Source organism: Dendrobates tinctorius, unplaced genomic scaffold, assembly GCF_039654945.1.
Source record: "Dendrobates tinctorius isolate UK_male_01 unplaced genomic scaffold, ASM3965494v1 ptg000224l, whole genome shotgun sequence".
NCBI classification, from domain to species: Eukaryota; Metazoa; Chordata; class Amphibia; order Anura; family Dendrobatidae; genus Dendrobates; species Dendrobates tinctorius.
Window position 1 is genome coordinate 10,853,636 of NW_027361891.1, and position 12,450 is coordinate 10,866,085.

Sequence of the window (12,450 nt, forward strand, 5' to 3'; positions counted from 1 at the left end):
CTAGCGCAGTGAGTGCAGAAGAAATGAGACAAGGAGCAAGATGTTTGCGACCACTGTATGCATGCTTATCCGTTTATGGAACACTCCCCAGGGCCGTGGGGTTTACTCGGTACCAGGCCGGTGTCTTAAAGGGATGTGTCACGGTGGCAGTGACCCGGTCTGTGGCCCTGTGTGTCCATGTAAAATAAGAGGAATAAAGTTTATTTGTATATAAGTTTGTGACGCCACTTGTGGTATCTGGTTAGAAGGGGACCAGCGCTGCAGTGCAGATCCTCTGAGACAGATGGTGTGATGCAGCAGAGGTGTAATAGCTCTCCACAGGCAGAGCTGTACTCCCAGGACAGCTGTAGTAGATGTCGAGATAGATGGTGTAGTGTGCAGGCAAGGGATGTAGCAGTGCTGAAGGGTTGACGCAGGAAGAAGGCAGACACACAGCTTAATGCAGTTCCCAAGCTTTACTCACTGTTTTCCTGATGCACACAGATGCCCACTTCAGTGCAGTGTCCTCCAGGTGAGGGGCTCAGCAAACTCCCAGGCAGATGGAGCACACCCTTCCAGCACTCCCTTGCGTATGTGCCTTTACTGGACGTCTCCTTACTAGCGCTAATCTGAAGTACTTGCAGTTATGAATTACACTCAAGTTCCTCTTTCTTGCTGTTACTTAGAACTCCACTCGCATGACAGGCAGCTATAGCCTACTTCAGGGACTCCTTACAATCATGTCCTGGCTCACACACATTGCTACTGTGTCGTCGAGTCTTAGGTTGGAATAAAGTGGTCACAACTTCTATTCCTCAGGTTTCAGCTGTAGAACCATTAGTATTCACACAGCCTCGGATACCGGCGACAGGCCTTTGGCGCTTAAGCTTAGGGAAGGGCTCTGCTGTAGCTCTCCTCCACACGTCCCGTCCTTTCCTTTCTATCCTTCTGAAGAACTGATCCTTCTGTTCCTTTCCTTCCCAGCAGCTCCAGGTCACAGGAGAAGGCTGCATACACGTCCTCTCACTGTTTCCCCCTCTGGGGAACTGATTCTGACTTCCTATCAGTTCTCCCATTCTCTAGTGCAACCTAAGCTCCACCCACCTCCCAGCACCCTTCATGAACCAAGCAGGGGTCATAGAGGATGCCCTGCTGTTCTAAAGTTTTTGTGCTGGGTACAGGTGCTGGAATCTGGTCAAGGGTCTCCATCTTACCTGGATAGTGGGATACTACACCTCAGGAGGAGGTGCAGTACCTCTGTGGTGATTCAGTCAGTGCTTGTTCTAGGAAGCGAGCACTGTCCATCATTAATGTTGTACCATACCCAACCCTCCTCATTGCTATTTGTTAAATGCCCTATATCACTGTATAATCTGTATAATCTATTTAAATGTATTTTGGTGGGGATGACTCACTTTTCCTGATGTTCTCACCTCTATGATATTCTGGATTCACATTTTCATAAATTGGAAATACGGGATTATCTTGCTCATTTCGCAGTTTTCTTGCTCTTAACACATCTCTAACACATTGATGCAAGTAAACATATTGACACTATAATAAGACAAAAAAGTGAATAAAAGAATTATTTTAAATATTAGATGAATTATATTATATTTATGCTATAACAGATATACACAATGCTTAAATGAATCTGTCACCAGGTTTTTGCTATGTGATCTGACAGCTGCACAATGAAGGGACAGAAACTCAGATTTCAACAATGTATAACTTAGTTTACTGGGTACAGCAGTTGTGATACAATTACAGCTTTCTCTGCTGCAGATCTAGCAGAGCTCAGATGTTGTGCCCTGTATAACCCCTCATGCTTCACTGATTATACGTTATACACTGCAGTGCTATTGACCAAAAGCTCCTAATGAGTGCTGGGGACATGGTTGGACTAGGGCACATTGTCCAATTATGATAATCTACTGCTGATAAAACAACACACAGCTCATTAAGTGACTCACAGGCTCAGAGCTATTACTTCATGGTGCTCTCGGATTACATAACAAAAACCTGCTGACAGATTTTCTTTAAAACTTTGACTGTGAGACACTGCTGTTAAAAAGGATTTTAACCAAGTTCTTTCATACTGTACATGCACAGACACCTTTCCAAAGAAATGGAGATGCACCTTCAATATTTAACTCTCATATCTGACCACACCATGAGAATGCTACAAAGAATACTACAGGCAGTCCCCAACTTATGGATATCTCACTGTTTTGAACTTGAGATGTAAAAAAACTCCTAATACTCACCTAATGTCTCACCTCTCCGGCTGCCCCACTGCTAGCTGCCCGCTATAGTGTCCTCTTTTCTGCCATCATACACCTCACCTCTGGCTTCTTTACCATAGGCCAGTGCTTACAGACGCATCCAAGCCTCGGAGATTATCGTGTGTCATAAGGTTGATGTCGCAACCTTACGACATACGGCGACCTGCAAGGCCTGCATGCTACCAGAACTCCTGTCCTCCTGGCCTATAGTGCAGAGACAGGAGATGTGGCGCACTATGGAGAAAAGAAGAAGACTAGATTGTAGGCAGTAAGTAGAAGGGCAGTCAGAGAGGTCAATGTGGGTGTAAGTATCCTGCCTATAAGGGACAGGGCCCAAGGTCATGGAGTGCTTTTTGTGAGGAAGTTTTGGTGGTTTTTACAGCAGGTTCTCGTCTGCACTACTCTGAGGGGGGAGGAAAGAGATACTGAATTTGGCCTGCACCAATCTCTGAATGTAGCTCTCGTGGCATCAAAGATTGATGACCACTAGTGAAGAGCGAGTATACTCGTTGCTCGGTTTCCTCAAGCATGATTGGGTGGCCTCCGAGTATTTGGAAGTGCTCGAAGATTTAGTTTCTGTTGATGCAGCTACATGATTTGCGGCTGCTGGACAGCCTGAATACATTTGAGGAATGCCTGTTTGTAAGGGAATCCTCGCATGTATTCAGGCTGTCCAGCAGCCACAAATCATGCAGCTGAGGTGACAGAAACTAAATCTCCGAGTACGCCAAAATACTCGGAGATCACCCGAGCATGCTCCGAAAAACCCGAGCAACAAGTATACCCGCTCATCACTAGTGACTGACCACTTTTTTATAGAGTGAAAAAAAGCAATGGACCTGTTGGAATAATGCTTATTATTGTAAATATTGCGACAACTACTATTTACTACTGTTTAATGATGTATGAGTTTCTGTCTTCAGCAATAGTGTTAAACTGCCAGAAAAATACTGTTAACCATCCACCAAAAAAAAAAGGCAGGAAGTTCCTGTTCACTCTGTGTGTGTAGCTGGAGCACATTTTACTTTCACTTTGCAAGGTGACAGACAAGATGCTAAGATCCTAAGCTATTAGAAATACCAGTTGTAAGCTGCATTATCTTTGCTCCTCAATAAATGTTTCTGGCCTAGTGTATAGTAGAAGCATATGTGCCAGAAATCACCATTAGAAAATTATACTTCGGCATTTAATTGAAAATGCCCTGCAATTAATTGGGGAAAAATAAAGCTTGGTTTCCCTTACTGAACATTTTTGTGGTTTTCTGCTGTGAAGTATATGAATAATCTTTGCTAAAACAGTGCGAACCCTCAAGTGTATGGTCAGTTTTATTCTTTTACATTTCCACATTAGTGGTGCACAGACTTCACAGCTCCCTTGGTGATAGAGCGGAATGCTCATTAGTTATCCATTCATTTCGAGAAAGCAAGTGATAGATTGGAAGTATGCTTACTTTTTAGATGGAATGGTGGCATCCATCCTGGTAAATAAAAAGCTGTATCTTTCTATCATCTGATTCTATCTCTGTTAGGGGAACTAATGATTTATAAATAGAGACAGAGAAACTATACAGAAAACTGTACTATCATTAGAAAAACTGCATTGCGGAATGTATTGTACAATTATATCGATATATGTTCAATTTTTACTGCACATACTAGTGGTTTCAATCAAAACTTTCCAAAAACAAATGTTTGTAGATCTGTTCTTCTATTTGTAAAAGATATATTCAAGGATCACAGATCACGAGGGAATGAAAAAAAATCCCAAACATATAAATCTACATATTGTACAATTTCTGGAGCTACCATAGAATTTGGCTCACGATAAAAGATCAAATGTCTACTAGAGCTGGCCCGCTGGTAGACAGCGCATGCTAATACTACAAATCATGCACATCCAATCTGGCAGGCTCACTGATTACTACAAGGCTGTCTCCAACATTCCCATAGTAATGAGCTCCCTAGCTATGACGCACTTCCTGGTCAGCTTTCACCTGAGACGAATATTCCCTACTCTCCTCCCTACATCAGTGCGCACACCCCTTGTGCGCTCCCATACATCTCCTCTCCTCCACAAGCTGGGCACAGGTATGCTATTGAGCCAGTGTGCTCATGCTGCTGTCTCCTTACAACCCTAACTTCTCCCCCTTTTTTCTGCCATGATTATTGTTATTAATATCACTGTTCACCTGAAACTTTGTCCAAGTTTTTAATTTTGGCTCAATCTGTGTTTTAGTTTGACATATATGCACAATATGCACTGTGACAGTGCGCTCCCTCGCCAGCTCTGATCAGAAGTAATGAGCTGACAAGTGAGTGCACTGTCTGTGCATGTTGTAAGAAGACTATCTGGCTTGCAGCAAAAGCAGAGACCAGCATTGGTCTCTACTCACTCGTTCTCTCCTTGTATGCACACTTACAGCATTCTCTTTTGTAGGCTCATTAATTCTGATCAGAGCCGGTGAACAAGCTCATTGTCACTGTCCATCGTTTTAAGGAAGGGGTGGACAGAGAATGCAGCACTCCAAGGAAACCACCCAGGATAGTGGTAGAGACAGTAAAGAGGTTTGTCTGACCTCCTGAGTAAGCTTGCTGGACAGTTGGCAGGTACGTTGATTGCTAACCAGGGAAAAGTAGAACTAGCTAGACCTTATGTATTTACTTTTCCCTAAAGGCCTTTTCTTGCCACATTGGGTACATTAGAGCCTTATGCAGATCACAAAACACTAATCTGGCATCACTGAGCTAATGCATATCAGTATAATACAGGATAGTGGCATTATTGTGATGTTAAATTCTGCTCTGAAATGGGATAATGTTATATATAATGTGAGGCAGTGACCAGAGTCATATGCAAGGGTACCTATGTGTTCCCCAGGATGCGCTCAGAAGTATATTAGATCCGCTGGAGTGCCTTGTGATCACAGTAGGATGTGTTGTGAACACTTTTGACCTGGCTTCTGAGTTTGGGCTCCCTCTGGTGGTTGCTGCGGGTAATGGAGCTGGTCTAGCTGACAGAAGTCAATCACCTGAGCAGGATGATTGGAGGTCAGGTGTTACAGACTGGGGAGATTTAAGTGAACAACCTTCCCTCAGCTCTTGCCGGTGATTTGGTTTGCTTCCTGAGCACATTTTGAAGTCTGCTTGTCTCCACTCCATCCTGCATCTTTCAGATAAGTTATTTGTCTTGAATTTTTTTTTGCATTGGATCCATTTTTGCTTGTCTCTGATTTTTGCTTATCTGGTGTGAGTTCAGCCTGGTTCCCTGTTGGGACCTGTGCTGGACCTGTTCCATATGCCACAGCGTATGTTAGTCTTTTTAGTAACCAGTTCACATCAGAGTTCTGATTTATTTGGGGAGAGGTCGTGTGGCCTCAGTATTTTTGCAGATCAAACGTGTTGGATTTTTCTTAGGGTTTTTTGCGTGATTGCAGACAGTATCCTTTCCTGTCTTGTTCTATCTAGACAGTTTGGGCCCCATCATTTGCTTACTCTATTCTCTGCCTGTGTTTTGTGCTTCATCTTGTCTCACTGGCAATATATGTTCGGGGGCTATCTATTCCTTTGGGGTTCTACTCCGGGGCAGTTTAGCTTTCCCATTTCTCCCTTTAGGCTTAGTTAATTCTGTGTCTGTGCTGAGGTGTCTAGGGCATCGTAGGTGGGTCCCACGGCTAATTCTAGTTGTGTTGTCTGTTTAGGGGTCTGCAATCTGCTAACTACCAACCTGTCTGGTTATCTGGTTGCCTAGTCTATTCCCCGTTGTCCCTGGTTACCTAATCATAACAAGGATGCGTGTGAGTCACAAGGCAGAATAAATGTAAGTTTGATCCTGGTCATTATTTTTTACCAAGGAGCTTGAAAAACCCGGTATGGGCGTTTATTTTTTAAACAGACTGCAGGAAGGTAGCGGGGTCCAGTCCGTTTCCTCCTGCCCAGATCTTACCAGTGACCCATGGCCACAGGATCTAGGAGAGAAGAAAAAAAACCCTGCAGAAGGTTTTGGGGTGGGTTAGTTTTGAGCTTGCTGGCAGATGGAGCAGGGGGTCTGCAGAGCACTCCCTGTGTGAGGTAACACAGGGCTAAGTGGAGCCAAAAGGTCTGGCACTCCCAGCTTATACGGTGGTGCCATTGCTCACGACAGCCAGTCCTGGACTGTATTTGATTTTCCCGACTGTGACCCGGAGGATACAGTATGCTGTGCACTGTGTGAGTTTTCTTTTTTGGACATTAAACACGTTTTGCTTTTGAACTTGCTTGGGTCACTGCCTCATCACTGCTCAGCATGGACACTGCTGCATTACAATAAGTACAGTTTCTTAAATCTGAAAAGGCAATATTTTCTAAATGATTAGAGTTATCTACAGTTTGGATTTATGTTTATTATCCCAATCATAAACTATCATTATTGCATTGCTGGATGCTCAGAAATGGTCTTATGATTTTCAGTTTACTGTTTTGACATTAAAAGAATCATGAATCAAAAGTGGAAAAGAAAACGATCAGACTTAAGGTACTGTCACACTAAGCAATATCGCTAGCAATATCGCTATAACTTGTGACATTATAGCAATATTGCTAGCAATATCACTGTGTCTGATACTTACCTACGACCGGCTCCCCCGCTGGTTATCGCTGATCGCGCGAGAACAGGCTGGACTGTTTCTCGTCGTCTGCTTCCTGCGGCGCTTCCTGTGGAGAGACGAGCGACGCGTGGAGCCGGGCGGGAGGACGCAGGATCGCCTAGTGTGACAGGTAAGTAGCAACCGCCAACCCCAGCAATGTCGCTGGTGAGATCTGCCTGTGTGGCAGATCACTAGCGACCACTTAGCGATGGACCAGCGATATTGACCACGTCATATCGCTGGTCAGGATCGCTGGTACATCGCTAAGTGTGACAGTACCTTTAAATATTCAAAAGACATCCAAAAGAAGCAAAACAAGCTGAATTACCAGCACATAGAGAGTGTTGATTATTCTTGCACTGGTATAAGAGCCTATGATACATTTGCTTTTATATAGTCTAGGTGTAATTTGCACTTCTATACTATATACTATCATTTACTGAGAGCAAGTGCCAGCATTTCTTCAGGAGCCTTTCTGAACAATACATGCAATGTGATGTTGGCCTAGGACACTAAAACATCCTGGAGGCAGATGTTTCACTGTTGTTCAGCTCCTAAAATATATTGTGACACAAGGGACTTATACTGGTAAACAGAATGCAAATGGATGAGCAGCTCCGTTCTGGTTATTTCAAGCATCTAATTTTGCCAAATGATAATCATTACATATTACTGTACATGACATCATAGAAAATATTTTGTGCTGGCAGGAAAATTATAATCATTTGTTTCCAACTTAAAATATGTACATTTATTTAGAATAGGAGAAACATCAATTCTAGCGTTTAAAGTGAATGTTTATGTTTTATTCAAAAAATCAATGTACTGCAGATTCTTCTAAAATGACTCGTACTCAGTGAAAGTGATTTTGTCATTATTATCATTATATGATAATGGAGCAAAACAAATATATGAAATGACTGATGGAAAAATTTAGCATATATTTGGTGTATACTTAGCAATTCCCTGCATGACATCACAAGCTAACGGTTTCAATATGTAATTTAAAGAAAAACACAGAAAATATTTTTTGGATGTAAGATAAGTGTTTAGGAGAGACAACACATTTTACAATAAGAAAAGTAATCTAATTCTACTGTACAATATAGACACTTTAATGGATAGCCATGGTGGAGGTCTGAATGCTGATACCCACAATGATGCTCACTAAGGGACTGCAGATTTTTGTTTCTGATCACAACCTAAGAGGGATTTACATACTCTTCATGGACTCAATAGCAAAAATTAAGCCAGAGCATATTTTTGTATAAGTACAACGCATAGGGGTGGCCATTTAATAAGCAGAACCTAAGGCAAAAACAAAATTAGCAAGTATACTGCAGTAAGTAAATAAGTAGTAATAGTCCATAAAATATCATAGGGTACATAGATAACACTGTTTTGATCAAAAAATTTAAAAGCCATCCCACTGCAACAAGGTGTACCCCAATCGGGATGGTACCTAACTCTTCACTATGTGCAAAAAAAAAAGTGTTGGCACTGTTGAAATCATTCCAGATAATGAAGTATTTCTCCCAGAACATTATTAAAATTACATATTTTGTTATACACATGTTTATTTACTTTGTGTGTGTATTATAACAACACAAAAAAAAACAGAGAAAAGAAGTCAAATTGGACAAAATTTCACACACAAAAGCCAAAATGGTCTAGACAAAAATGTTGGCACCTTTCCAAAATTATGGGTAAACAATTTTGTTTCAAGCATATGATGCTCGTTCAATCTCACCTGTGGCAAGTACTGTCACAGAGATATAAAAAAGCTAGACTGCAGTTTGCCAAAATATAGATGAGTAAGCCAAAATCCTTCTGGGAAAGTATCTTACGGACAGATGACACCAAAATAGAGCTTTTTAGTAAAGCACATAATTCTACTGTTTACCAAAAATGGAATGGGATCTACAAAGCAAAGTGCAAAACAGTACCTAAAGTGAAATATGGTGGAAGTTCAAAGATGTTTGGGGGATATTTTGCTGCCTCTGGCACTGAGTGCCTTGACTGTGTGCAAGGCATCATGAAGATACCAAAGGATTTTGGGTTGCAATGTACTGCCCAGTGTCAGAAAGCTGGGTTTGCATCCTACATCATGGGTCTACCAGCAGGACAAACATACTTCATGAAGCACCCAGAAATGGATGGGGAAAAAGGTGCTGAAGAGTTCTGAAGTAGCCAGCAATGAGTCCGGATCTAAATCTCATTGTTCACCAGTGGAGAGATCATAAAATTGTTGTTGGGAGAAGGCACCCTTCAAATATGAGAAACCAGAAGCAGTTTGAGTGGTCCAGAATTCCAGTTCAGTAGTGTAAGAAGCCTGTGAATGGTTATAGGAAGCAATTGATTGCAGTTATTTATTCCTAAGGGTGTCCAAGCAAATGTTAAGTTCAGAGTCCCAACAATTTTATCTGGCCAATCTTTACGGTTTTGTGTCCAATTTATCTTTTCTGGGTTTTTTTGTGTTGTTCCAATATACACATAAACGTGTATAACAAAACATGTGTAATTGCAATTATTTTCTGGTAGAAATACTTCATTTTCTGAAACAATTTCAAGTTTGCCAACACTTTATGCCAAGACTGTTTATGTTACTCTGTAAAGTCTTATATTGTTTGTACATGTTCCCTCTGATTTCTTAAGTGCTGCAGAATATGTGGACGCAAATGAAATAAAATTATTCCCCACGTTATTTGTCAGGAGGATATATCTAACGCATGCCTCTGTATAGCCACATAATGCAAAAAATTAGCTACTGGCTCACATATTGAAAAAAACATATATTCGATGCTTCCATATAGAATAGTGAAGCAAGCTGTGCTTTTCTATACAGTTTAAGGGCTCACATGGCCGTCAATTCACTCATGCAAGAGATTCGGGAAGATTATGCTAATCTCACTTGAATCAAACTCTGTCAGAGTTTTATCTGAGTGCCACCATAGTGTGATCCGATTCTCTCACAAGAGAGAATCGAAGCTCAGGTGTGGAGAAGACAGAGAACTTAGGCTGTTTTCACACTAGCGTTTTATCGCGCAGCGCATCGTGCGCTATCGGGCACACGCGCAATGGTCCCCCATATTTAACATGGCGGGCGCAGGGTCTAGCGCTTGCACACGTTCATCACCGTTTTCGTGCGCTGCGCATTTTCCAGGTGTGCGCCCAGACGCGCAAGACGCTACATGTTGCATTTTTTGTTACGCCCAACCTCGATAAAAAATCGCTTGCGCATGTGTGCGCAAAAAAATAACATTACAGTCTATGGGGTCGCATGCGTGCGCATGGACGTGCACACGTCAGCACTTTTTGCACACATGCGATTTTAGAATAAACAATGTCTAGACACTTGTTCAAACCACCCCCTACACAAGCAACATTGTTTGGGAGGAGTGTACATAAAAGAAGGTGTCTGCAGTGCCAGACCACTACTCTACAGACAGCCTTGAAGAGACAAGACAGCCTTGAAGAGACAAGACAGCCTTCCAACTTTGGATCCAAGCTGCAGAAGCCAAAATGTGAGTATTCTTAAACCTAATGTCTGCCTGTCCTTTCAAATTTATTATGTACTAATGTTTTTTTTTAAATTGCAGCATGTCTTCTGGATCGGAATACTCTCCATCCCAGCAAGAACTGATGGAAACATCTGTATCATCACACACACCTGAGTGAACTTGGCAAACAGTCAATGAGGCATCACAAAAGAATTCAATAGACAATGCAGTCACTGTTGATCCTGATATATCTAGCAGGAAACACAACAGTATCATCAGGAACAAGAGTCAAAGCGGCAACAATACAGCAGTACAATACACAATGCAGTCACTGTTGATACTGATGATACTGTTGTGTTTCCTGCTAGATATATTCTAGCTGGAAACACAACAGTGTCATCAGGATCAACAGTGACTGCATTGTGTATTGTACTGCTGTATTGTTCCCGCTTTGACTCTTGTTCCTGATGATACTGTTGTGTTTCCTGCTAGATATATCAGGATCAACAGTGACTGCATTGTCTATTGAATTGTTTTGTGATGCCGCATTGACTGTTTGCCACGTTCACTCAGGTGTGTGTGATGATACAGATGTTTCCATCAGTGCATTGTATAACATTTTTTCTTTGTTTTTCCAACAGTGAACAAAGTCCACACATGTTGGCGCTCGATGAAGGACCGCTTCAACACTGATGTTCGTGCTGAGGGACAGGTCCGCAGTGGTTCAGTGGCAAGGACCAGAACAAAATACCGTTACCATCGCGAGTTGGCGTTCCTAAGACCGGTCCTTGCCACTAGAGTGTAAGTATTTTATATATTTTTTTAACCTGTGCTTTTCTATTCTACAGCTGATGCTTCTTGTAAATGCATTATAGTAATGTTTTTCTTTTCTTTCAACAGCATCTGGAGCAGCACCCAGCAACCTGTCCCTGGAGCGGTCCTTCATCGGACGACCTCGGACCCGTCCCAGCCATCCGACAGCCAGGAAGCAACTTGCAGGTCAGCAACACGAACAGCTGGTGACCAGGAAGCTGGTCAATCGGGTGTTCCCCTGTTCCAGGTCTCTGCCACTGGTTATGCGGGCACTTCCAGCCAGCGACAAAGGGCCTCGGACAGGCCTGTCTTGCCCAAATTCATGCATTTGAGCGAGGCCTTTCATGCCAGCCTCAAAGCGCTGTCAGACAGAGTGGAAAGCGGTTTTTCACTCATGGAATGCGGTTTTACCCACATGGAACACCACTTCCACTCTGTCGACCAGTGCCTTGACCGGCTGGAGGCTGACCTCAACAGACCAGAGCACCATTTTTTCAGTAAAATTGAACGGGGCATAGTGGAACACCTTAGTCCTGAGCAACAGCTGAATGTGTTGCAGGCCTGCAACACTGCTTACTTGCAGGCTATGCAGCAGAATCATTACGTGCAGCAGTCAGTGGTGTGTCACGTCGCTGTCAGACTCAGGGCCTGCTGTTCCGTCTTCGGCCACTAGGAGGGGCCGGACTGGCACGTCGCCGCCAGACTCTGGGCCTGCTGGTCCGGCTTCGGCCACTAGGAGGCACCGGACTGACACGTCGCCGCCAGACTCGGGGCCTGCTGTTCCGGTCTCGGCCACTAGGAGGCGCCGGACCGTTGCGTCACCGTCAGACTCGGGGACGGCTGTTCCTGCCTCGGCCACTGGGAGGCGCCATGGTTCGCCCCTGGGTGAGGGTGGTGACAGAGAAGAGGCTCCTGTGCAGGCATCTGGTGGGCGCAGGCTCCGCCCCTCTGTCAGTCATGTAGGGCTTACTGCATCACCATCTGGCCTGGTTTTGGGGGCGGTCCTAATTACATCATCAGTCTGGGAACCTGTGAGGGATGACCTGGTCCCTCAAATACCTTGGGACTGGTCTTGCAAGCCGCCGGATATATTCTTGGTTCCCCTGCGTGTTACTGTGTGAATTGCTATAGTTAACTCTGACCTCAGCCTGGATTTCTGACCATTCTATTGCCTGCCGCTTTTGTACCTCTGCCTCTCTTCCGATTTTTTGACGCTGACCTTCGCTTGGATTCCTGACCCTTCTGCTGCCTG

At 43.5% G+C, this 12,450-nt stretch overlaps 1 protein-coding gene across 2 annotated transcripts in view; it reads right to left on the reverse strand.

The window, feature by feature from the left end:
• Window positions 1-12,450, reverse strand: part of PTPRB (protein tyrosine phosphatase receptor type B) — a 173,366-nt gene that overhangs the window by 6,133 nt on the left and 154,783 nt on the right. For both annotated transcript variants that reach the window (XM_073555525.1, XM_073555526.1), the window contains one exon: window positions 1,413-1,533. In XM_073555525.1, coding sequence (XP_073411626.1) covers window positions 1,413-1,533 — 121 coding nt within the window. The remainder of the gene's footprint in view (window positions 1-1,412; window positions 1,534-12,450) is intronic.